General features: G+C 44.0%; 1 protein-coding gene across 2 annotated transcripts in view; it reads right to left on the bottom strand.

Annotated features, from left to right (window-relative positions):
* Positions 1-27929, bottom strand: part of KIAA1324L (KIAA1324 like) — a 98305-nt gene that overhangs the window by 34829 nt on the left and 35547 nt on the right. For both annotated transcript variants that reach the window (XM_030959868.1, XM_030959869.1), the window contains exon 2: positions 13460-13580. In XM_030959868.1, coding sequence (XP_030815728.1) covers positions 13460-13580 — 121 coding nt within the window. The remainder of the gene's footprint in view (positions 1-13459; positions 13581-27929) is intronic.

Raw genomic sequence — 27929 nt, forward strand, 5'->3', positions numbered from 1 at the left:
ACTCATTTCAATGGCAGGCCATCCCACTTTCCCTCAGTACCATGCTGCATCCTGTCCTCTTTGAGACTGAACATCCTGAATGGAAAACAACTGAGCACTTTCTGCAGCCCATAGTACTTCCTACAATGTTTGCAGGTTTTTTAACTCCGCCAGTCAAGCCAAAGCAGGATCCAGAGCAATGCACACAACTCACATCCCAAGAAATGAGAGGATTTTCTTCTGTTTCACACATGCCACATTCACGGTGACAGATCTTTCATACACTCTCTTTGACAGATATAAACTCATTAGCCTGAGAAACTGCAGGATGAGACCAGACTGGCAGCCAAAGTGGTGAAACTGGCCCAAAACAATGACGTCGGCTGAAGTCCCAGAAAATGTGGTTCCACAGATGTGCCAGTGTTTATCTAAACTGCAGAAAATCTTGCTTTATTGTAAGCACTTTGATTAACTCATGGCTGTGTAACATGAATCTCCATCTGAATCCAACTAACAGTTCTGGCTCCCATTTCTGTCCCAGTACCAGCAGGATTTCTTTTTGTAATTGTCCTTGATGCCTGCCCTGGAAAGCAGATTAAAGGTCTGTTTTGATGGAATTATCTGCTAAAGGGTCATTTTTCCTTCTTGATTATATTAGCATACTCTGAGTTTGAACCAGTGGCCTTCAAACCAACAGATTTCTAACCCTGTTGCTCACTGGCGATGGACCAGAAGGAAAGTGGGCAGGATCCAGGCAGAGATGGGTGTGGGGTGGGAATAAATAAGGAAATCCTGCCATGATGGATTTCTGTGAAAGACTGACAGACAGACAAAAAATCCTCCCTCAGTGAGGGCAAGTGGCACACAAGATAGAGCTAAGACCCATCTGATGACTGTGGGACTTCAGCTCAAGCCATGAGATCTCCCTACACCTGGGGTGGGAAACAGCTTTCTTCAGAGATTTGGGAAAAAAAGCAGTAAACACATCCCTGTGTGTCTGAACTGTGACCACACTTTGTACAGCTTTTCACCTTAAATATATAAAGATGTTCTGACTCACTGTTTTAGCGTTATTAATAAATCTTGCTTTATTTTTTCCTTTTGAAGGGTGCAGAGAAAAGCTATCAGGAAGGGAAGCAGAAAAGCAAGCTCTCTCATGACATCTTTGAATTTTTTAACAGTTTCAACTTTTTTCTTTTTTTTTTTTTTTTTTTTTTTTTTTTAAGGAAAGCTAAATAGCAAGCAATAGAGTGCTGCTTAACCATTCCAGAATCATAAAATTCAACTAAGGAGTCAAGAACCATGAGCAATTCACTGCCACAATGAAGATGCTGAGGGCAGCAGAGCCTCCTCTTCCATCACAGTGAGGTTGAGCAGAGATTTTTACTTTAGCTGAATATGTTTTAACCCTTTGCAAACTGATCATTTGAGAGAAGTAAAAGAGTACAAGAGATCAGGCCAGCTGCCGTGCAGGACACATCATCCATCTCTCACTTTCCAGGAAATAGATGAGCCTTTATTTTATTTACGTGGGGAATTACCTTCTTTCCTTATAAGAATTGTATTTAAAAGGCAGCAGCATTTCCCATCAAAACACATTCCCCTGCAAGCAAACTGGCTCTGAGCATGCCAGCTGCTTGCCAGGTTCAATTTGGGGCTGAATGTGGCTAATGGCAACATGAACCACTTTCAACATTGGAACAGATGCAACATTTGGTCTCAATCCAGCTGGAGAAGGGTGGGGAGGAAATCCAGTGTGTGGTGAGCATGAAGATGGTCTCCTCTCCTAGAGTCCCACAACTTAAGGGTCTTCCATCAAGGGAGTGACCAAAAGCCAGGGCAAACTTGCTTTAGTAAAAATTGCATCAGTTCAAGAGTTTATCCCAGCTGGAGACAGGGAGATCAGTCACTTGTGGAGGGACAGAGCACAGATCCATCCCAGGGCATCCCAGGAGCTTCTCCTTCCTGGTGGCTGCTCCATATCACTAAGACATAGCTGAGCACAGATGCAGCACTTCCCAGCAGCCACAGAAACAGCTGGAATTATTGCAGCACTGCTGTGTTTGTGAGGGCGACACACGAGATGCTGCCAACAAGAAGGGCTGCATCACAACTTAGGAAGTTAAAGAGCGATGCAAAGTTTTGGGAACATAAATTCTGTATTTTAGGTGCCTGCTTTTATTTGTCTTCCACTAAATCCTCTCTCTTCAGAATCCAGAGGAAAAATTATTCTTCCACATTAGAGGAAGATTCTGTGAACACCCCTGACCCCAGAGTCCATTTGTTTGGGCATTTGATACTTAATTTTCAGAGAAACCATCTCTACTGAATAACTGGACATCATTATTTTCTGTTCCTCTCTAACTGCAAACTTTACCATTACACCTCTCAAATATCAGTTTGGCTGTTACACACCAACTTACACAGAACAATACGCATTGTGAAGACTGAATGTGATCTTGCTTTCTGCAAATAAAACTGCGAAATGCATGAAAAGATTTCATGATTTGCCCCATCATGGGCATTTTTAAAATTGGGAGAACATTTCCAGAGGCAGTTAGGAACAGCATGACACACTGTGGTGCTGTATACACTGCTGCCTTTGGAGCTGATACAATTATTGGTGATTTGAAGCTGTAGCTTTCCTAAACAACTACAGAAAAAAAAAAAAAAAAGATGTTGTGGTTTGTGCAGGTGACTAGTCTTTCTCACAAAAAGATGTTTTAAAGTACAGTTTAAGTAGATATTTCCCCAGGCAGCCACACACATTCATACACACATGTAATAAAGCTGACAGCGTATGCACTTAATAAAAAATTGACATGAGATCCAGCGCTAATAGCTACCACTGTATAAGTCTTGTCAAACAGACCTCATTTTATTCTTTAAAAGGATTACAAGTCACTTGATGAAGGTGATGGAGTGGATGTGGCATTCACATTTTCTGGAAAAATCCCTTTGCCCAGGATTTTTCTCCTGGGAAGCTGAGAAGCCTCTGAGAAAAAGGAAAACAATAATTATCTGATTTGCTTCCCCTGTGTTGTGCTCACACATGGAATGTGTTTGGAGATTGTTTACCCACAGGTGATTGTGTCATTGGTTTCTGGTGTTGTTTTTGAGTCAATGGCCAATTGGGTTCTAAGTCTGTTGTTTTCACTCTTTGGCCAATCAGGGCCAAGCTGCGTCGGGACTCCAGAAAGAGTCAGGAGTTTTCATTGTTATCTTTTTAGGCTTCAGTAAGTACCCTTTCTGTATTCTTTAGTATACTATAGAATAGCATTCTTTAATATAATATAGTATCATAAAATCATAAATTAGCCTTCTGAGAACATGGAGTCAGATTCATCATTCCTTCCTGCCACAGGGATCCCTGCAAATACAACGGAGTGGATGTCGCAGACTTAGGGTTCCATACAGTTAGCTTAGTTTTGCATGTCACTGATGAAGAAAGGTGGTGCTGCACACCAGTGGGGAACATCTTAAAGGGATTGAGAACTGCCTGAGTAACAGATCTCAGGTGGGGCTGTTAGAAATTACAAACCATCCTTGAGCAGGGAGGAAGGGGGCAGTTCTGCCTGCCCAGGACTGAGTCTGATGGCTGCCCATATTTTTCTCAGTGATCTGCAGGCACAAAGAAAATGAATGGTATCAAGATTGGCAGTGGGGAGGCTGTTACCAAGCCTGAGCCCACTCAGTGTCCTTTAGCAGAGTCAGAGGTAAAGACAAGCTGCTGAGGGTAAGGAGTGCCAGCCCTGCCTGCAGAGGGCTGAAATGTATCCCAGAGAGCAGCGAGCTGAGGATGACAGCAGACTCACAATTCACCAAGAGCTTCCACTGTCAAGGCATCCAAAAAAGTCACTAGCGAGATCTGGATAAATTTAGAGGTGCAGGTAGAGATATGTAGGATGAAACATGTATTACAGGGAAGAAGATTGTTACAATGCTGCATATAGATGTGATTTGGCATTTTTATGAGGTCAGTACAAGACAAAAGGACTTCAAATGGTTTTAAAATTAGAGGTAATGTCCTCCAGCGAGAGATCTGAAGTGCTTAATCTAGTTAGTTTATCACAAGAAGATTGAAAGTCAAGTTGATTAATATATAAGCATCTCCAGGGGGAGAAAACACAAGATCCTGCTGCACTTTTTAATCAAGCAGACAAATGCATGAGAAGAGCTACCTTCTGGAAGCTGAATCCAAACAAACTCAAATTGGAAATCAGGCACAGATTTTTAATAGGAGGAATGACTGACTGTTGGAACAATCTGTCATGGCATGTGATGGACCCTTTGTCTCTCAAGTGTTTCATGCCATAACTGGATACCATATGGAAGAAAAGCTCACACCAAATACCCATTATCAGCCCCTCCATCAGCCTGGCTGGGTGTATTTTAATGGTCTGTGAGGTCAGACCAGCAAATCAAATTAAACCCCTTACTCTTAAACTCTGTGAGTCAAGATCAGTGGTGCTCTGCCTCCCTCCTAGGACACACCATGAGGACTGGGGCACCCTGAAGCAGGAGCCCTGCCCACGGTGGAACCACTTCCAAGGAGGGCATGCAGTCCATCACTTGGCAGGTCTGATTGCACTTTACAATCACTTGCCAGACATGGAAACAGCTCCCCAGAGGGCAAAACAGACCATAAACAAGCTTGTCTCATTTGCCCTTTGACTGCAAGTCTCCAGGGTCACATTCTGTCTTTTAGTACAGCAGTGGCCCTCCTGGTGATTTTGGTGGACTAGGACCAATATTAGTTGGCAAATATCTCTTCTATTAAGTGACCATAACATTCTCACATTGCTTAACTCTCTGAAGCTGGGGATCAGGACAGGATTATCATGAACAAAGATTGACAAACAGAGTAGATCCTCACATGTATTGGCTACTCAGCTTCTCCTGAGCTCTGAAACTTTCTCCAGAGTGTTTTCTCATGTCAAGTGTCTTGCAGATACTGCCACGCTGTGAGAGGGATCAGAATATTTGAGATTTCCCAGAAGATTAACCAAAGCTGCCTCAATACTCTGCATCCTCCAACACCAAACTATAATGTATTCATTTGCTTTCTTCCCTTATGCAGCCCTGGCCACCAAGTCTTCCCTGTTTCCTCACCCAACTTCCCATCCCACACCACTTGGATCCACTACTTCCTCCTCCACCACTCTTCTCAGCAGACTTTTACCTCCAGACATTTCTTACTTAAAACTAAAACTAAACTATCTCAGGTCTTCTGTTTATTCTGTTGCCACTGAACATGTGCACAGTCACGTGTTTTCTTCTGTCTCTCCCTGGCTCTCAATGATTAGGATTTAAAACAAAAGACACAGGACTGGATTTTACCAGGTTGTACAACATCAGAAGGGGATAGCAATTGAGCAGTTCTACACAAATCAATGAAAATACAAAGCAAAGATAATCTCAAACACTGTTTTTCCATCTCTCCCCTCTCCATTGCTGTGCTGTTCATCCAAAGCCCCAGGATCTGGGATTCAGGTGATGCGCTGCCATCTCCTGCAGGCAGAGTCAGGCCTGAACTGTCTCAGCCTCCCATGGGCAGAGGTGGAAATATGAGGTTGGCAGCATCAGGCAGCTGTGTCCCAGAACAGCTGCTGTTTTCAGCAGACACATGCCACAAGCCTGGAGGGGAAGCTGTGGCCAAGGACAAGCACATGGAGGCTTTTCAGTGATACCCTGGGGCATCAGGGTCCACACAACATGGAGCCAAGGACCAACCAAAATACAGAATGAGGAGGGGAAAAAAGAGAGGAAGACAAAGGATGAGAGGAAATCATTGCTTTATTATTAATGTTTCCTATAATCTTGCCAGCTTCAGAATGTCTTCTGTGAATAATTTATACAAGGCTTCTCCAATAGACTGTGAATAATTGATGTTCGTTTTCTTCAGTCATTATTTCCCAATGTGTTAGGGGGAACTAGACTGAATCTTAACTAAAAAAAAATAAGTCTGTCTAGGCTGTTTAGTCTTAGAAATGTGATCATACTGAAACCTGATACAACCTGGGGAAGAGTACCTTCTGTGGAATACCTTCGCATTTCATAGGAATACATAACTTTTCCTTTTATCCAAAAAATAATGAAATACGGCAAAGCTTTTTTCAGTTCACCTCTTTTCCCCAGCTGGCCTGGCACACAGGACACTTTATTATCACTTTATTGCATCATTTGGACACTGAAAGGTGTAGGTTTGGAATGGAAATAATCAATTCACAGCTGTGTGGTGCAGAGAGCAGGAATGCAGCGATCACCAAGAGCTTAGGAAGCACATTTCCTACCAGGGTTTGAACAGCCATCCCAGTGGACATGGCAGGAAACAGATCTGGAGGTGAGTGAGCAGCTCTCCAGCCCTACTGACTCCATCAGGCACATTTTGATTGCTCATCACCCAAAGTGGTTCTAGTGCCATTTGATGGTCTCTGCACACACCCACACAGTCCTTGCGTCTCATCCCTCTACCAAGCCATAACAAATCTCAAGGTCTTGCCAGCTGCTTCCCTCTTGAAAGAGAAATTAGCCACTCAGAGGAATTTCTTTTTAACTTTTTTAATTACATTTTGTACACAACCAAGGTGAGGAATTCATCAAAAGACACTAAGGCCAACCTTTCTCCTTATAAACTCAGTACACACATCAGCATGCAGTTCCCAGTAACTCTTCCCCAGAGCAGAGAATTAAATTCTGAGGGTTCAGTGCAACCTCTTCAACTTTTTAACTATTTACCTATTTTGTTTTGAATCAGTGCTTCAAAAAGCCAACAATGTGACTCGTTCTGCAAAGACAGAGTCTTGCTCATGCACAGAATAACATTTCTGGAAAAAATACTTGTAAAACTGGGGTATCTCACATGGAAATGACATGAAGTCTAGCCTCAAGCTTCAGCCCAGGTGAGAAACCTAATAGCATAAGACTCACATACCTGACTGGAGTCAGGAACATGAATTAGCAGGGATGCTCTAAGAGGAACAGGAATAAACATCTGCTCAAGTGTTTTGCAAAATCACAGCCTTTCAGTAGCAACTCTCAAACTGTGCTGTGCACACCCCTGCTAGCTGAACAGCTTTGCTCCATGGCAGCCCTGCATTAATATATGTGTGCACACAAAATTTGCAGATGCCCACTGACTCCAGGGGAGTTAGGAGCAGGCCCAGTTCTTACCTGCTTGGGATATCCAACTTTACCAAAGACTGAGAGAACATCAAACTCAAAATCTTCATTTAAGTTTTCTGTTATGAAAGAAAAATGCCAAAACTCCTGCTGATCACTTAAATTGCCCTAAAGTGTAATAAAGTGTACAGCCTTAAAAAGGTCATTTTGCCTAATTGAGTCTGCAATTAGCAGGAAGATCTGTATCTCCTCCTGTGGTATCCTGGGAGCAGATTACACAAGTTAGAATACACTCAACAAACACAGCTCAATAGCAATAAATCCGGTCACATTCTGCTCTCAGACTCCAGTAAAGCCCATTGTAATTGAGGACAGACTATTTTCTGAAGTCGGTGGAGCTTTTCACATTTCTCATTTGGTACAGGCTCACACAACTCACTTCAAAACTGAAGCACATTTCTGATTTCAAAGAAGTTCCTCCCACCTTAGTCGCACCAGGTGAAGGTGCACTTTGCTAAGCAGAGCCACAGAATCACAGAACCATTAAGGTTGGAAAAGACCTAAAAGCATCTAGAAAAAAAAGATCTAAAAGCATCAAGTCCAACCATTAACCCAACACTGCCAGCTCCACCAATAAACCATGTCCCCAGGTGCCACATCTAAATGGTTTTTCAACACTTGCAAGGATGGTGATTCTACCACCTCCCTGGGCATCCTGTTCCAATAACATGATCAAGTTCTTCTATATTATCAACTTTTTTTTGGTCTCTTTTCTTAAGAAATCTTCCCGATTACAACTGGCATTTTGATGCTGACTGTAATAATGACCCTATCAGCGCTTGAACACAGCAAATCCAACTCCTTTAAAAATGCTCTATCATTTTCACTATAATTTCTTTATTATGCTCACAGCACTACAAAATGAGCAGACATTTATGAGATAAGGTACAACCTATTCTTGCCTAGGATGGCAAAAAAGAACTAATATTCCGTGGAATAAGAGAGATAATATATTAAGATGGTATGAGGTCAAAATGTGAACCCTTTAAGCTCTTTTTGGGCAAAACTTTGCTCAGAGATGAGAATATCAGTGCAGCTATAGAGGGAGGGAGGGAGGGAGGAAGGGAGGGAGGAAGGAAGGAAGGGAGGGAGGAAGGAAGGAAGGGAGGAAGGGAGGAAGGAAGGGAGGAAGGGAGGGAGGGAGGAAGGGAGGAGGAAGGAAGGAAGGAAGGAAGGAAGGAAGGAAGGAAGGAAGGAAGGAAGGAAGGAAGGAAGGAAGGAAGGAGGAAGGAGGAAGGAAGGAAGGGAGGAAGGAAGGAAGGAAGGAAGGAAGGAAGGAAGGAAGGAAGGAAGGAAGGAAGGAAGGAAGGAAGGAAGGAAGGAAGGAAGGAAGGAAGGAAGGAAGGAAGGAAGGAAGGAAGGAAGGAAGGAAGGAAGGAAGGAAGGAAGGAAGGAAGGAAGGAAGGAAGGAAGGAAGGAAGGAAGGAAGGAAGGAAGGAAGGAAGGAAGGAAGGAAGGAAGGAAGGAAGGAAGGAAGGAAGGAAGGAAGGAAGGAAGGAAGGAAGGAAGGAAGGAAGGAAGGAAGGAAGGAAGGAAGGAAGGAAGGAAGGAAGGAAGCTCCAAATTCAGACTCTGGAGTGTAAAACATGCAGCATATGGTCAGGCTGGCAGAAGAGCCCTGTGGTGGCCACAAGAACAGACTGCAGGGCAGCGTCAGCAGGAGCACCATGCCAAGTGCTGCTCCCACTGCCAAATCCCAAAAAGTCCCCATTAAACACCACCTACAGCCCCACACCAAAACAAAGGGCTCCCAGAGATCCCAGCCATAAGGGGGTGCAGGAAAGGGCTTAGCCCTAAAGGAAGCTGCTCCTGGGGACTGCAATCAATATTTTCCATTTTAAAAGCCAAGCAACTGCCCTGGTGGCAGTGATCCTTATCAGCTAAACTCCCTTCCTGCTATCACACTCATGAAGGGATCAGAGGGAGATCTGTGGTAATTAAAAATGAAGGAGACCAAATTAGTAAAGCACATTCCCAACTGTCAGGAGTGATTCAGAGGTCTGGATTGTGCTGAAGGAGGATCTCTGTCTGCCACTCCCACCTCCCTGTATGTACCCGACCTCCAGAACAGTATTGGGAAGATGCCCAGAGGGGATACCTTAAATGGGAAGCAGAGGAGAGCCAGAATAGCTCTAGGAGTAATAAATATTACCTTTTCCCCTGGCCAAAATCTTCCTGGACTTTTAATGCATCTCTTCACAGGAACCCTTGCAACCATGATGTGGCAGCATCCAAAATGTAACTCAGCTCTGAACAAACAGAAACCTGAGAGAGGTGCCCAAGCAGTCTGGTGTGGCCACGACACAGGTGACACAGCTGTGGCCAGCCCCACAGAGGTACCACACCACGCTGGATGGGAAAACACAGGCTGCAGGGTCTGAAAGTGGTGATGACTGCAGCCCCACAGAGCAAGGAGAACAGAAAAAAATAGAGGGGATTGAAATACAGAACAGTTGTAACTGCAGAGCTGCTACTGCAGCTTCCCTCACATATCTGGGTCACTGCTTAGCAGGACTTCCTACAGCACCACAAAAATCTCTCGTGTGAGCCTCCTCCTTCCTCCCCACCTACATGGGAGAGGTGTGGAGGGCAGGAGGGCAGCAGGAGGGGCAGGTGGATCATTGTGCTGCTCTGTGCTCATGGAAAGAAAAAAGCATAAAAATCCTTCTCCTAGTAACCAGGGCTCAAAGCAGTCAAAATATGACAGCCCTGTCTGCTGAGGACACCGTCTGCTCTGCAGGTAAGCTGTGGTGATGAAGTTTCTGAAGACTCCAAAACCAGGGTAGAATCCTGGCAGGTTTTGGAGCCTACAGCAGCTTCAGGGAATGTTGAGGCTGTGCTCAGCAGGACACAGTCAGCTGTGATTTGCAGGTCACTGTGTGCTTCAAAATGCAGCAGAGCACAGAGACACCCAAGCTAATTTTAAATGGTTTCATTCAAATGAGAAGCAGTAAAACACAACATCCTGAACACGAGCACATCTCAGGACACCCACTGAGCTCTGATGCCACAGTCCAATTGCTCCAGATATGGGAAGCACCTGAGCTAACACATTTTTAGCAATCTCAAGTGTCTTTCCACTCCACTGGAGGCCACAGTCTAGACGTATTTACAAAGCAGGAGACATTTAACATATTGTTATGCCATCTTTCAAATTTCTAGTTCAGGCACAATTTAAAGAGAGCGACTGCTGAGCATTTGGAAGCAGGAGAGGTTGGCACAGTATTCTCAGGATTCAAAATTAATGACAGCCTGCACATCACTTCTCTTTTCAGGGAGCAGTAAAGATCAGTGGAGGATATTCTCAAGCAGCAGCATTTCTGAGTAGATGGAAACAACTGCAAACATTGTGAAGTCAGCAGTGATGGCAGATGTGTTCCCAAAAAAAATCACTTTCTTATACAGATTCCCTCATACCATTGTGTCCACTGAGGGCTCTACCAACCTCAAGGAAACAATAAAAAAAAGCCCTAAGAACTCATGCTGCTTCACAACTGCAACTGCTATACAAGTGCAACTCTCTCTTAAAGGCAGAGACATAGTTGGCCACAGGATATCTCAGGACTAATAGATGCTGAACAAAACTTCTGAAGATAGCAGACCTCTGGAAGGGGGAAACTAGAAGCTGGAAATTGTCCTACCCAGAGTGACTTTACTATAGGCCCTGATTCTGCAGGTTGAAGGACCAAAGAGAAACCCAAGGGGACTCCAGGATTCTGCCAAATGCCAGAATGAGCCCCAGTTCCTATGCCCTGGCATAGGGTAGGACCTGTGAGATGCAGGAGAATCAGAATAAATTTGTACAATGTCCAGAAAGACTCATCTCAGAGGATATGGCATAGTTCTGGCATTTCTTGATAGACCTTGGGATAAAATAGCACCAGGCCTGAGAGAAGGAAAGAATCTCAAGGAGCCATTAATGTGAGTTTTGTGCAAACCCTGGCCAAGCCTGCAGCACAAATCTCACTCTGCACACAATCCACAAAGAACACCACCTGTAGAAGCCTCAGATACAGAACCTTTTGTTCTCCTTAAGCTGTAGAAATTAATGCTTTTAGTGTAAGATTTCCTCAGTACAGCTGCTCCATTGTCAGATGAGACAGAAACCACCAGCTTAGAGAATATGACAAGGAGATATCTGTCGGCATTTTCAACACAACTCATCATCAGCAACAGAACCCCACAGGCAAACTCCAGAGATTTGTGGGGCAGTCACTTTCCAAAAGCTGCCTCTCCCAGTTTGTCTCACACTAGAGAATGGACTGTCAGCCAAACTCTCTGCTGGTCAAAATATTTTACAGCAAAAATCACTACGTTAACCAAGCTGAATGTGAAAGGTGTTCCCCACACATTCCCACAGTGACTGACTGCTGTTGACAGATTCATGTTTTCAGGCTGAAAGATTGGTTGTTCTTTAAGCAAAAGGTGAAAGACTAAGAGATGAGAAAACCTAAAATTACTTTTGCCATCAGAACATAGCCAGACAGCTCCTGCTGCCACTTAATTTACTACACACAGAAAAAAAAGATACAACTCCAAGAGCCCAGGGAGATGGGATCTGAGGGGTTCAGTAAAAAAGTCAAATATTTGATTGCTTCTCAAACCAGCTGAATTGCCATGGGATTTAACAGCAACACTACAAGAAGGAGATGAGTTTTCCAGTATATTTAACAGAATCCTGTATTTTGGTGTATAATATCAGAGCCCACCTCCTGGGGAAAGTTTTCACCTTGTCTAGCAGGGGCCAGATATTGAAAAGCCAGATTCATCTATTGTTATAAACCAGCTGAATTCTCATTGGAAAATTGATTTAAGACCAGAAACCGGCACAAACAATAGAAGATGAAGAGGGAAGTGAACCATTTGTCAAAATCTGTAGCAGAAAGTTGAGGATAGTGTAATGTTGCTGGACTTAAACCATTTATCACAAGATATAAGAAGAAATAATGTATGTCACAAAAAAAAGTTATACCTATGTCCTCCAGGGTACACCAAAAGTGGTTGCGCAGCAGAAGAAATAAAACTATCAGCTCCTTTATAGTGCAGGCAGCAAAATGTGATAGGTTTGAAGTATAACAAGGGAGATTCAACGGCAGAAAAATCTTTAACAGGAGGGAAAATGAAAAGAAGTAAATATATGAGCAAATATCTGGAGAGCTTCTGGGCTCTTCATCACAAGAGGTGCCTGAAAACAGTCCAGCCAAATATCAGCCATGAATGACAGTCATTTCTACTACAGCTATTTGGGCTGGAGGGTGAATTATGGGATCACCTGAGGTGCTTCTTAGGTCTATATTTCTGTAATTCAAAAGGCCCATCCTAAGGATATACAGAGACTCCACATTTAAAACCCTGGAAACGAAATCCAAATACCAGGAATGACACATTCTCAAATGATGCTTGCAAGCAGTCAGAAACCTTCCAGTGATCCACACTGCTACAGAAAACATTTATGTACCTCACACTGGAACATAGAGAAATGAAAATAAACCTTTAGAGGAGCAGAGTCAGAAGTGAGTAAATCTGACACCTGCTGCAATAGAACTGAAAAGACATAGCCATTGTTCATCCTGTTTGTCAGATACAATAATTTATACCCCCTGGTATAAATTACTGCCAGGATCTTTCGTGGAGAGAATTGCTGGAGCAAGGAAGTGTGATGGGAAAGAGCATTCAGACCGGGGAGCTATGAAACAGTGAGGGCTGTGTTTGCAGAGCAGCAGTTTGTTTATATTCCCCAGATGCAAAGAAGTGTTTCAACATAAAAAAATGCAGAACCAAGTGATATGAAAACACTCCAAATTGTTAAAAAATAAATGCATAAATAAATAAAATGCAGGAGCTTCATCATAAAAATAACTCAGGCAAATAAGATATTTAGCATTCCTTATGCATTCAGCTTTTGAATTAGCTAAATAATGGAAATAATGAGAATGTGGACAATATGCAAATATAGTTTGATCACTGGTGGTCCCCATTTTGGCCAATACAGCTGTAAATGACTAGAGAGCTCCAGAACTGGAGAGCAGGGCAGCTCCAGACAAGCAAGCACAGCTCTTCAGGGGGTGCTCTCAGAGATGTGTCTGTGAATCTGCATGAAAGGGTACCTGCAGCAGACAGTGCCTTTCATGGATACACTGCACAGACAATCCCTGCTCCACATCTCCAGCAGACAGAAAGCTGGGCTGGAGGGGAAGGACAACTCAGGGAAACTTGGGACATCAGTGACATCAGCCCTACAAATGTAACTAGCACAAAAAGGCAGTAACAGTCTGTAAAATGAAAAGTCACAACATACTGCATTCCTTCCCTCTCACGGGGTCAGGTAGTCCAGAGCACTCCACGGCCGGGTTGGGGACAGCCACCCTCCACCTGGAGCCACTGCTGTCGCACTCCGTGTACTCGAAGTGGTAATCTGTCTGCAAGCAATTACAAAGAGTTTCAGTTTCATCATAACATTTGCATATTAAGCTCATTAATCAAGGCTGGGATTAGCAAGCTCAGTTGTAATTAAACCAGAGAGGAAGTGGCTGGTGTGGAACACACTGTGCAGCTTTGGTGATTGCCGTGTCTCATCACAGAGCAAGCGCGGCTCCCAGTGCTGGGGCAGAAGGTGGGATTTGCAAAAGCACTTGATAGACAGGAGGCAGATTCCACTGGAATTTTTTCCCAGTCTCTTAGAGGAGGATTGATGGAAAATTTCTGTCCATCACAGTACCTGATCTACAGCAGCCAAGGAGGCTTCCTCTTTGATCAATGGAGCAAGCCACACTTGAGCACAAGTCATCCCATGATAGGCTGGGATTCCAGATATGGGAATGATTCCTCCTGCAAGAGCCTTTCCCTCTTTGTCAGTTTCAGAGGAATGCCAGGCAAATTAGGGCAGATAAACCCAGTATTGGGATACCTGAAAATGTCATCCAGGGTCAGCTCTGAGGAGCACCTCAAGGCAGAATTGTGGTGTGGTGGGAGATCAGTCCCATGGTCTGTGGGGCTGAGACAAGCCCTGGGCAGACTCAGTGAAATAGAGTAAGAAACTTCCCAGCATTAGCTAGGAAAGAATATTAGCTATTTGTCTTATTAATAGTATTGATTCAGATCCCACATATAATCTAGACTCACATTTAATGACATTCTTAGTTTCGTGTTTATAGCTCTGTTTTCAAATCCATAGCCCAGAAGTTTGTGATTAAAATAAACCCCAGCAACATCTCATTTTTCAACCAGTTTGGGTGGAGCTGGCAGAAATGGTGAATAACCTTCTTTAGAGGGAACAGACCCATGTTCAAATAACACACCCTGGCAAGCTCCATAAGGTGGTTTCATATGGGCAAAGCCACCTCCAGCTCTCTCTGCAGTTAATCAAGGTAAAATATTGGTATTTGTCCTGGTTCAGGGCAAATTTGAAAGATGTACCAAATTTGAATTCATTTGCCTATTTTAGACACCTGTTGCAGAGGGGACAAGGAGATAACACACCCTAGAAACACTTCTTTCTCCCCACTGGCTACAGAGGAAAGCTAGCCACTTAATTTGGATGGAGTCTTCTCCATTTCCTCAGGGGAACCCCACCTCCAACACTGCACATCCCTTCCTGGCCCATGAAAGCACCGCCAAAAAGCATGGTAATGAGGAAAATTTAGCCACAGGCTCGATGTTTGAGAAGCTTTGGGGCAGCCTGGTGTGGTGATCCATAAAGTCTGGTGGGCTCCTTTCAATTTATCTGTCTTTTCCAGGCAGGACTGGCCATGAGCCAAGCAGGGGAGGCAGTGGCTGTGTCTGCAGCCCAAGGCACAAGAGCTTTGGGCTGCAGACACAGAGCTCTTCAACAAGAGCTCTCCAGCTGCTGCAGCTCATTCTGACTGCAGCAATCCCCACCCAAGGGGCAGCAGAAATCTGCCTTCCTGCCATGACTGCAGGCCCTAATCCCACTGCCCCAGGAGGAGCTACTCTGTGCACACAGGGATTATTTTGGGGGCAATCTTCTCCTGTTCCTTTCCTTGCAACTGACATGGTACATAATGGAGCAGAAGAAGGGGGAGCCGGTGGATAAGAGTGGATCCAGGCTGGCTCTGATACAGATTGGTTAATTCCTGCAAATATTCAGCTGACTCACATGGAGAAGACTTGCAATTCTCCTCATTTACTTGCAGAAAAGCAAACAATACTGAGTTTAATACTTCTCCTACTGTTACCATAGCTCTCCAGAGATATTCAGATGTTACTGAAGTTCTACCTAAACATCATTAAAGCCTTTGCTATTTTGCATCCAGGTGCAAATAATAACCTGATTTCTCTGGAATTAATATTTTCATGGCTGAATAATTATCTTTGTAGCTCAATCAATGGTTTAGAATCCTAACTCGCAGCACAGTGGAAAGGAAAACTATTTGTCTCAAAAAAACCAAACCCATACCAACACAGGAAATGTGATAAAACACACTGCCAGCTCTACAAATATACTCAATTATAATATGCATTTTCCCCCTTTCATCACATTATGCAATCTTTCGGGAATACTTTAAAAAAATATTCCTGAATCATCTCAGTATAAAATCTGCCATAAGGCAAGCAGAATACACAAATGTATTAGATTCATCTCCTAGTTCATATGACATAAGAAAAAATGTATCTATTAAATTAAATATGCAAGACTGGAGTGAAGCAAAGAAAAGGATATTGAAGTACTCTGACTCTGACTTATTTCCAGATCCATTTTCTATTTAATATCAGATTTTAAAAAAATTACAGTGAGCAGTTTGGTGTCAACAATCCAGGCTGCTCTGGTAGCCACCCCCTCAAAGCATACTTCAGTGACATTGAGCCAGCAATGCAATCCCTCTGCAGCCAAAGCAGATCCCAAAAGTTAGGGGCAGCTGTGAGGGATACATCATGCAGCACAGAAACATCCCCTCTAATGACTGGATAACTGTCAACTATCAACAGGGATTCAAAATTCAGGAGACTAACAAAAATTATAAAGAATAAAAGGCATCTGCTCTCCTTCCATGTTCAGGCAGATAAGTTAAGTTTTCATCCCTCCATGGAAAACTCTCCCGCTTGAACCAGTCAGGTGAGGCTCCTGGAGAGATGGACCCAATACATATCATTCCCTCTCATCACCCCATCCCTGGGTGTAGCTGTGTCCACAGAGGAGCCACAGGACTCAAAAGGTTTGTACAGCAGAACAAGAGTTCTGTGTGGTCTCTTTCCATTACTTGTCCCTGTAATGTGCTCAGATCCCTTGTGGAAGAGTGGTTGGGGTGGGGTTTTTTATTTGCTTGTTTTCTATCTGACTTTCAACTCAGCTTTGTGTCTGAAAACACCTCTACAGACATGGCATTTATCTGATAAATGACTGTATGAGGACTCTTAAAATTCACTTTTGCCTTTGGTTGTGCACACATGCATAGCTCCAAAAATCTCTGCCAGCTACCAATGCTTCTCTCTCAAAATCAGAGAACCACAGAATGGTCTAGGTTGGAACATTAAAGATCATCTAGTTCCAACCTTCCTGCAAAGAATCTGCAAAAAAATTGCCCAGAGAAACTGTAGATACCTCATCCATGGAAGTGTTTGAGGCCAGGCTGGATGGGGCTTTGAGCAGCCTGGGCTAGTGGAAGGTGTCCCTGCCCATGGCACAGGGTTTGGCATGAGATCTTTAAGGTCCCTTCCCAGCACAAACCATTCAGTGATTCCATGAAACAAGCACTGAGGCCCAGCTGTATCCATCTTTAATAACCAGAATACATTTGTGCTGCAGCACAGGCAGGGCAGCAGCTCACAACTTCAGCTTTAAATTCACCAGCCTGGCTCCTCACGGTGGGTGAATGTGACTGCAGGAGCCCCTGGTTCAGCTGCATGATCCAGCACCTCCAACTGCTTCAGCAGCCATGGTGATGGCCTCAGCCCCCAGCACAGCTCAGGTCCATCCCTGTGAGCTGCAGCACCCACAGCTTCCATCACACACAGTGTTTGCAGGAATGTTTAGTGGGAATTGCCCTTTAATGCTGCTCACAGGGCTCAGAGCTTCTAATCTGCCTCAGGAATTTGAGCTCCCAAATATAGAAGGCTGACCATGGAGCCACCACAGCACCATTTTTCCATGAGAAACAAAGGTGTTGTAAGCTGGGACACTTACAAGACCTTTGTTTCTCATGGAAAAAATGCCATTATGTTGGGATTTCCTCACAGAATCATAGAATGGCTTGTATTGAAAGGAACATTAAAGATTGTCTACTTCTAACCCCATGACAGAAAAATTTCTTCACCCACCAGTTCCCTGAAGTGAATTTCACAGCAAATCCATTGCCAGATGTTATCTGTTGCCAGCTACTACTCTGGCTTTGCTTTCAATATTTTTCCCACTATCATCCACTCATACAGTATCTTTACATTTGGCCACAGGCCTGTTTTAATTTTAACTGTAATTCTGCCTCTGTTTTATTCCTGTTCTACACTTGGCCTTCATCTTCTAAATTCCAGTTCAACTATAATTTCCTATATAGCATTTCCTATTTTATTGATCATAATTCCTAGGGTTTGGCAAAACCAGTTTGAATTTCAGACTCAAAGATGAAGTTTCCATTGCAAAGTGTCTCTCAGGAAAAAATTAACAACATCCCACATAGGGTTAAACTTGGAAAAATGCAATTTTCTAAGTGGAAAATTGATGCAGTTCCAAGAAACCGCTCAGGATCAATGTGTAGTCCTCAGCATTACATTTCAAATGAAAGGTTAATAGTAACCTGAAAAATGCTACCAAAAATAGGCACCTGCATTTGCTTTACCCTGTGCTGAATTTTGCTTTATTGTTCTTGGAGAATTAGTGCAATCACATCAAGCAGTACCATGCAAAGCTGTAATGAGAAACTCTCTGACCTACACATGCTCTCTTGGAAGGACACCCTGCACGAAAAAGAAGCCCTTGTGCATGCACATGACATCAAAGAGGTGGTGCACTGGTCACAGCCCTGCCAGGGGGAGGAAAACAGGACAGAATGTTTCCAGCATCCTCTGCTCAAAGTCCCATCAATATGGGATCGATGGTGTGGGCCTGGCATCCCTGCACCCACCCTGTGAGAGCTCCAGCAGAGACCTCCTGGCTCCCTGGGGCACCCACACCTCCTGCCCTGCAGCCCTTCCCCAGCTGCCAGCCCACAGGAGCTGCCTGAGCAACACTTCAGCAAGGTGTGTGCCACCCTGCAGCCCCACTGCCCCCATCTCATACAATTCCTGGCTTCACTTTAAGCACCAAGTGTCCCTCCGTGCCCAGCTCCTCCCTCCCCCAAGCCCAGTGCATGTGATGTTAGGTGTTTCCAGACCTCTGCATCTGAGCTAGACATCTCACAGTCCTCCACAAGAGTTGACTGACACAGGCATTTCCAGGGCACAGATCCTCTGTCTTAAAATAAAAGCCTATTTCAGGGCACTTCTGAAACTCTACAGGTATTGTTTTCTTCTCCACTGGCTGGAGACCTTTCTTCCAGATAACCTCTGTAGCAATGAGCTTTCTCCATGACCAAGAGCAATACCTCTTCAGTGCCCTTCCTATTTTTCTGCACCAATTTCTTCATTCCTGCCTTTCATATAGACAGGAGATGCCTTGCACTCCTTCCACTTAATTAGAAACAAAGAGCAGAGAGGGCACAAACTCTTACAACCAGTTCCCAATGCACTGAACCCTCAGACTGGGCAGGAAACACTGGATGAAGCCCAGGAGCAAAGAGCATTTGCCATATCTATTATGGAACACGATAGCAAAAGGCTCCTGCAATTTAACAGCTTGCTCTATTCCTGCTGTTTTCCAACCACAGACATCACTGAGTCAAATGAAAAACAAACAAACAAAAAAAAGGAGAAGAGAAGAGAAGAGAAGAGAAGAGAAGAGAAGAGAAGAGAAGAGAAGAGAAGAGAAGAGAAGAGAAGAGAAGAGAAGAGAAGAGAAGAGAAGAGAAGAGAAGAGAAGAGAAGAGAAGAGAAGAGAAGAGAAGAGAAGAGAAGAGAAGAGAAGAGAAGAGAAGAGAAGAGAAGAGAAGAGAAGAGAAGAGAGAAGAGAAGGAAAAGGAAAAGGAAAGGGAAAAGGAAAAGGAAAAAGGAAAAAAAAAGGGGAGGGGAGGGAGGAGGGGAGGGGGGGGAGGGAGGGAGGGGAGGGGAGGGGAGGGGAGGGAGGGGAGGGGGGGAGGGAGGAGAGGGAGGAGGGAAGGAAGGGAAGGGAAGGGAAGGAAGGAAGGGAAGGAAGGGAAGGGAAGGGAGAGGGAAGGGAAGGGAGAGGAAGGGGAAGGGAAGGGAAGGGAAGGGAAGGGAAGGGAAGGGAAGGGAAGGGAAGGGAAGGAAGGGAGGAGGGAAGGGAAGGGAAAGGAAAGGAAAGGGAAAAGGAAAGGAAAGGAAAGGAAAGGAAAGGAAAGGAAAGGAAAGGAAAGGAAAGGAAAGGAAAGGAAAGGAAAGGAAAGGAAAGGAAAGGAAAGGAAAGGAAAGGAAAGGAAAGGAAAGGAAAGGAAAGGAAAGGAAAGGAAAGGAAAGGAAACTCTTCTATTCTACCTGGCCAATATTACTAACCAAAAACTCTCAAGAGGTTGTTACTCCTTCCCTGAACATGGACTTCTTGTTCCACTGGTACTCTTGCTTAACCCGATTAACTGCACACAATGCTATTAAAAGATCCTGGTTGCCAAAAGGGGCATCCATAATCTTTACAGACCTCTGTGCTGTCTATATTTACATGTACAATAGGGATTAGTTGGGTATTTATTAAAAAAAAACCTCAATCCTCCTCACAAATAAAAGCCTCTCTTAAGGAAAGAATGGCTACAGGCAGAGATAAGAAGGGAACTCAACCTCACTGAGCACTGCTGTGATTCCCCCCAGACTAATCTCAATGAAAATGAGTCAACATTTTCACTTCCCAGCTACACCAGGAAATGTCACCCCAAAAGACAGCAGATGCAGAGAAATGGCATTCTCCCCGTGTGGCTGTTTCCCAAGTCTGGCATCCATAGCATTAGCACACTCAGGGATGGTGCTTTCAACACTCTGAGACTACTCCAGAGCTTTCAAGGGCTGCTTATCAGTCACTTCTAACTCAGGCCTTGAAAAGGAGAAGCAAGTTCCCATTTCTTGTTAGTTTTCAGTTTCTAGCCCTTCCTCCTCTTTTACCACAATCATTATTTGTAATTCTATCCCAAATATCCCTGCTGCCCCTCTGTGCTCCTATCACCCAGCCCATGAGGAAGCAACAGACCCTTGAGTCACATCACTCCTCCAGACCTAATGCCCAGCTCTACATCTCCCCAACATGAGCACATTCCCCTTTAATCTCCTTTGAAATTACTTATATCAGTGATTTTCAGCTGAAAATTTGAGCCAGGTTTTCAATTATTCCTAAATCCCCAAATTCCTAAAGACATTTATGTGTATTCCACCACATTCCTCTTTTCTGGACCCCTAATTCATTTGAGGCTGTTTTGGCAGTAAGAATCCCAGACCTAATTGCATTACTTAGAACTTCACAAGGCAGCTGCATATATTCAGACTTTCTCAAAATCAGGATATTTGCATCTTGAATCTAATTCATGCACCAGGTTTCAATCACCAGAAGCTGAGGTTGGAACACTGCCAAAGCCATCTGCAAATTAAAGATGAACTGAAGAGATTTACTGAATGAAAGCCAGAATTCAGCAAAAATATATCATCAATATTTGCAAGGAATCAGAATAAATGACATTTTACTAAGTTTTTACATAACCTATTTAAATGTAATCCAGAATTCTAACCCAAATGTGTTAAAATAAATGTTCAGTCCTAGGCCAGTGAGCAGAGTGACCTACAGTGGACAGATGTCTGCAGAATGATGGGTGAAGTTCAGACAGGAAGACAGGGACAACCCTTAGCAATGTTTACAAACAACAGCTGATAAAAAAGTGTTTGGATTAATATAGTGTCCCACTGGAAATGAAAAAGGCATTGAACTCTCACACTAACCAGGCCAAAGGACTTCCTTTGCTCTTGGTGAACCTGCTGCAGCATGGGATGCAGATCACAGAGAGATGACCAGGAGGTGGTTCCAGCACATCCCAGATATTCAGAGTAGGACACAGGAACTGCATCCGTTTCTCCCTCTGCAGCTGCAGAGTTTGTACAGACTCCTTCCCACATGGGTACCTGAGGTTAGGTGGGACAAGTCCTTGCTGCTCCCTCCTGCTGCACCTGCTGGGCTGCCATGGACATTCTGAATTTTGGCGCAGCCTCTGAACAGCTCCCAGCCCACCTCTCAACTGAGCCTCCCAGAGATGCTCGTCATAGAAATCATGTGCTCTTACTACAGCAGGGTTTTTAATTAAGATTGCAGAGTTAGAAGGGCATTTCAGAAACCATTTAGTCCATGTTCTTGCCCCCATACCCAAACCATTCCTGACAGAAGTTTGCCTAACCTTTTAGAAACCTCCCAGTGACGGATATCGCCCAGCTCTGCGGGGTGAAGCTCAGAGTTATTGGCTCAATAAAACGATGCTAATGCACTCAGACCATTCATCAGGCAGCTAATGAAGCAGATATCATCAGCCAGGGAGCTGAGCAGAAGAGCTGGGAGAAATATCTAGGGGTGAAGAGTTTATTTGTTGAAAAGCACAGCCCAAAAGATACCATTTAGAATATAAAGAGATTCAGAGAGCATGGCTGGCCCCAAAGGCTGGCTGCATTCCTCCAAGAAATCACATTTACTATGCTCTGCATTTATATATATTTAGTACATGATTTGTTGAAGATAGTTTCTTAAGGACAGTGCATTCCCATGTAACACAACATCAACTGCAAGGAACTGCAGGGCTGTGCTCTGAGCAGTTCTTCTCTTGGCTGTCAGGGACCCTCCCTCTGGCTGGAATCAGTGGAGATTCTCCAGCCTCACAGGGCAGCAGCCAGGTCAGAGACTGTCATCTTCCAGCAGAGATGGTCCTTTCTCACTCTGACACTCCTTCAGCCTTTGCCAAGTCCCTTTCAGCAGCAGTTCTAGTAATGGCTAGGAGAGTTTTTATTATCATTACCTTATTCTTCCTTTCAGGGACCATTTTCAATCTGAAAAGGTCAGGTCAGCCAGCAGCCCTTTGACTATGAGAAATTTATTTTTCTTTTAAATTAAACTTCACCAAAAAGCTGTGTGCAGCCCAACCCCAGCCATCTTTGAAAGTGTCTGGGATTATTTATTTTTGCAACCTGCAGAAATAAGTAGCCTCTAGTAAAACACTGTCTCTTTCATCCAGGGCCTTATCTGTTGCCCAGTTAAGTCAATAAAAGATATTCATTCATTTCAAAGGACAACAGGATGAGCCACAGTTATCCAGCTCATGTACTCATCACCCTGATGCTGTTTAAATAACAGGTAATGGTCATTGTCATCCTTGCAAGTGAAGCTCTAGAGAAGGCAAAAACCTTCTTCCCTTTTAAAATAATCCCATTGAATTTCAGGGAAGGAGATACCAAACAGAAAATTCTACAGGATGGCACAAAATGGCCCTCAAAAAGATTATTTTCAGACAGACAAACTGCATTTGCAGAGGCATATCCAGTGATGGCTTAATAAGCTAATAAGAATTGTTGAGCAGTTTGCCTGCTCCAAACCACATTTTTCTTTTCTCTTGTGTCAGCACTACATCTAAAAAGAACCTGATCCATCATAAAGTCATTTTTTTCTCCTAGTTTTCAGCAGAACAGCTCCCTGCACACTGTGTCAGCACTGCTGTGGAGGACACAGGGAGGAGTGGCAATGGATGGCCAAGGCAGAAAGATGGACAGAGGAAGAAAAGCATTTTCAGTCACGAACAGGACTGACCTATTGGTCACACAGACTTAGACTGGATTAAATTTGTGATGAAACTACTCCTTGATCCTGATGTCTTCTTTTCCAGCTCCCACAGCTTTATTATTCAAGGGTTTTGGTCTCTCAGGCACCACAGAACATTTTAATGAATATGGAAATTAACACAGTCTCTAGGGATACACATCTCCAAAGCCACTCAACAGAATTTCCAAATGCATATTCTGGTTCTTAGCAACAAAGCCTTACAAATCTTCATCAAAGAGAGACTTTTTAATGCCAGTCAGACCATAGAAAATTGAGAGTTAAGAGAATAAGCTTTGTGCTTTAACTGCATCTTTGGTGAAATGCTGATTCCTGTTTCAAAACCTCCTATCCCCACTTTACAGAAAGTGACTTGCAGGAAAGCCATCAAGAACAAATTTGGACATGATGATACACATTTGCATTGTATCTTAAGACCTAAATATTCTTTTCTTAAAGGAGAAAGGAGGAGTTAAACCTCCCACCCTGCTCCATCATCCCCCCATAGCTTGACTTGGGTGATCTGGAGATGGAGTGAGGGTGTAACACATCTCAGATAAAGCATGAGGTGGATATAGCAAATGACATCTTGTAAAAATGGCAGGAGACATCAAATCCTCTGGCAAACAGGGCTGGGTCTCCTTTACAGTGCACAGGAAGGTTATCATGGGCCAAAAGTGTAAATCCTACTTCTTCATCAGCTGCTGGTTTGCTTGAGGAGTCTCAGAGAAGCGTTCACTCATCTGCCTTTAAATTATAATCTCATTTGGCATACCTGGAGATGATACATTTTTCCACAAATTATTCTGCGAACCAGACCACTTTATAGTGTCTTACCTAATGCCAAATACTGAGGCAGATCAGGAATGGAATCCAGAAGCTGAGTCCTAAACGTATAATAACTGTCTTATCCACAGGCAAAGGGCAAAACCACAAAACAGATTTGAATTTACTAATGCAGTTCCACAGTATTTTGCCCACTGTCTGCATGGCTTCTGGGAAATGGAAAGCTTGGAGCACTTATTTTCTTTACATTTAATACTCTGTAACAGGCCAGTAACAAGTGCAATAAAGAGGATAGTTCTGCCAGGGGAAAGCTTGTAAAAACAGCAGGTTAATAACATGTTCTCTATCTCTGGCAGGTCATTTCACATATAAGAGCCACCAAAAGCACCTACCAGAAAGAGGAAATAAGAAGTGAAATAGGATGGCACAGAAAGAAGCAGAAGTTTCCCACTCCAGTTTCCTACCATCATATCCCTGTCATCATCTGTCACAAGAAGTCCCATCCCTGGGCTGAAGGGATTCTCCCTGCAGGCATTGGTTTTGGCTTCCACTGCTCAGGACCATGGAAAACAGTGCTGGTTAATGTCTTTGGAGTATGTCTGGTTTAGAACAGGATGCCAGTCAAGCAAGAGGAGTTCAAGCATCAGGAAAAACACTTGAACTCAGGTGGGACCGGCTGCCAGGACTGGATTGAGGAGTTCCACCTCATCGGAAAACTTTTTATAATATCCATACCTGTATCTCCTAAAATACCAACAAACTTTTTAGCTGAAAGTTAAAAAGTTAAGTGTCTCAAGGGCAACACAACTTTCTCAGGTCACAAATAAATTTAAATGATGGTATAAAACTGTCTGGCTTGTTTCCAGCAGAGAGGCTAGAAGAGAAATGAGAGAGACATGTCCAATATCCAGTGATTCCGCTGGGAGGAAAATCTGCTAGACGTGATCAATTAATTCATTGTAATGAAGAGCACTGTAACCTGCTATCAATCATTTTTGTCCTGTGCTTTGTATCACACGGATTTCTAATATATGCACATGCCAGGGGACCTGGAGGAATGTTTCTCAGCGTGTCTTTCAACTGGCTTTTTTAGCTGTAAATCATGCGATTATTTGTTAACAAGTCGGGGATGTGTTAACAATCTGATGACATTTCATTTATGACTCTTGTCTAGGTAAAGCCTCCAAGGTGCATTAAATACAAGAAAATAAAAAAAACAGTCACCTTTAATGAGTGTGTGGGCACGTACACACCTGCTTGTGCATTTCTGTATGCACACATAGCAACTCACACGAGGATAATTCTGTCATCATTTAACCCACGAGCTCCATCTCCCCTTGGCTGATAAAACTTGGTACAGCTCTGCTGCCTGCAGAGCCACACTGATTTACACCCACGGAAACTCTAGCTTCTTGTTTATCTTTTAACAGAATGACAAAAGGTTGTTAAAGTAACACACAGGTCTTGGGGGAAGTTTGGGGTACCTGACCATTGCTCCATGAGACCTCCTGATGGTGCAGCCACAACCAAAACATCTTGGCTCTGCTCTCAAGCTCTTCCAGCAATGACAGCTAATTAGGTGCTGCAGAATTAACTTTCATCTTCCACCTGTGTGCTGGTGGTGACTAATTGCATTCACACAATGAATCAGTTCACCATTGCAAGTACACCAGTAAATCCCAGCATGGACAAGCATGAGAAGATGCTCTAAGGATGGGATTGACCTCACCAGGACATGGATGGCAAGGATGACAGAGCAAGGGCTTGATGTTTTTCCCCCCATTTGAACCAAAAACTGCTCTAAGAAAGAGCTCCTTTCATGGCACAATATCTTGCTGCAGGTGGAGCACTGGGCACAAATGCTGCTCCTTTCCAGGGTCCCACCACAGCTCCTCAGGGTCTGTGGCATGGGCACATCAAGGCAATGTCCACAGTGCTCTGAAGGAAGAGAGCAGCTAACTTCTGCCTTCTCTGCTTGCTAACACCTACTGAAATCTTGTGGCTGTATTTCCTCACGGGATTCAAAAAACCTATTTACTTTATCCCCTCCCTCCCCTGATGCTTTTAAGTTGTGTTACATATCACTGAAGTGCTGGTGCTCTGGGAGGAATATTAACATCAAATATAAATATAGGCATTACAACCAAAGCCATCTGTTCCTTTCTGTTGATTACAAACCTATTCTCCTCACCCAGAGCTACTCCAGCCTCGTGATCTCTCCTGCAGCCTCTGTGCCTGCAGCACCCCAACAAACGTGCAAATTCACAGGCTCCACTCCAATTAACCTCTACACAGGTTCAGACCAGCCACAAGGGATTGTCAGGAGCAAGGAAACAAGCATCTAGACCTGGATAGAAAATATCCCCATGGACACTGAGAGGGAAACACATCATGGGGGCAATGCAGTTGCCCATTCATGGCACCATGAGGGCTTCAGTGCTTCACCTCCAGCTGCTGCAGACAAACCTCTGGCTCTGGTAAGATAAAAATCACACTTCAGGAAAAGCACAGTTGCCAGCAGACCACCCTAACCCGGCCTGAGACAAGAGCAGGTCTTTGCAGAGTGGATACAGATGCCCCAGAAATACAGGAGGAGCAATATACAACTTGGGACAAAGCATGAAGGCATTCAGACTCACATGACAAACCAGGAACAACCAAAGGCTCTTCCCTTTCCTTTAAGGACTGTGACCTAAAGCTCCAGCTAAAACAGCTGCAGTAATATTTCCCCACAAGCTCCACATAATCCCTTTCTCCCTTTCATTATTTCTATTTCCTACTTCTATGCAAAACTCCCATGGGAAAAGGTCACAAAAGATTTGGATGGAAATACCCTTCAGCAAGCGGAGCAGGAAACACAATTTACAACCCTTTTCCTGGGGCAATGACAACCCTCTTCCCTCTCTCGTGACATCAGAGATTCCAGTGAGAATTTTCCTTGCATCCTTGCCAAGCCTGATCCTTGCAGCAAGGAGCAGATGACAGACTCCCCTCTTGTCCCAGTTCCCTTGGCCAGCCCCCAGGATGGCTGCGTGGGGCGGTCGGGCTGTTTGGAGCTGCCCCAGGCAGTAACAATAGCTCAGGAAAGCTGTTTGCTCCCTCAGTTCCTTTTCAGGTAGCGTGGAGAAATGGAGCCAAAACCCAGCAAACAGAAGTTCAATCAATTTAGGCTCAAAATAGAAACAAGACCGTGCTGACTGCCACGACAGAGCACAGCGAGGGCTGCCCAGGCTCGAGTGCACACAGAGCTGAAAGAGGTGTCATATTTGCTCCTGGGGCTGCAGGATTTGCATGTGACTCCCTCTGAGTTTATCAGCAGTTTCATTGCATAAGGAAGTAAATAATCAGGGATTTACAGAACAGAAGGGTCAGGCTTGCTGCACTGCTCCAAGACAGATCCACAGCGGGGAGGGAGTTGCACGCCCTAACATCAAAATCTACAAGAAACAACCAAAAGCACCAAAGGCAAAATTCAAAGCAATTTTGAAATTGTAAGAATAGGACAAATCTATGCCTCTCCCCAAAGCTGGAGCATCATCTAAGGCCAGTGTATGAGGGAAGACTATTCCCTACTCAAGTCAGCCTCCATTAAGCAGAAGTTTTTCTAGCATGCTGCAAGTTCAGCACATGAGCTCTGAACCAGCTTCTCTAAGCTTGCTGCAAATTCATGTCCAAAGCAGGATCTGTCTGCAGGAGTTCATATTCCTATCCTAACTGGAAAATCTGAAATTCTGAGGTAGTGTTGACACCCAGTGAAATGGGTGAGAACAGCCCTGATGTCCACACCTGCTCTGCAGTGCTCTTCTCAGCTCTAGATCTAAGATCTGAAATCAGAGTCTATAAAAAAATCCTGTAATTCAGTGTTTAACTTACATCTGCTTCTTTATGACACAGAACATTGAAGCACAGCTTGGGTGCTCTGGTAACTTTAATCTCAGAGCATCTTTCCAACCCAGAACCACGAAATCATTTGGATTGGAAAAGACCTTAAATCTTCTACTTCCAACCTCCCTGCCATGGGCAGGGATGCCACACACTAGACCAGGTTGCTCAAAGCCCCATCTCATCTGGCCTTGAACACTTTCAGTGAAAACAAGTGTTCTTATCCCAAATCTAATTCTGCCCAGGAGCTAAAACCCAGGACATTTAG

Source organism: Camarhynchus parvulus, chromosome 1A (assembly GCF_901933205.1).
Source record: "Camarhynchus parvulus chromosome 1A, STF_HiC, whole genome shotgun sequence".
In the NCBI taxonomy this organism is placed as follows: Eukaryota; Metazoa; Chordata; class Aves; order Passeriformes; family Thraupidae; genus Camarhynchus; species Camarhynchus parvulus.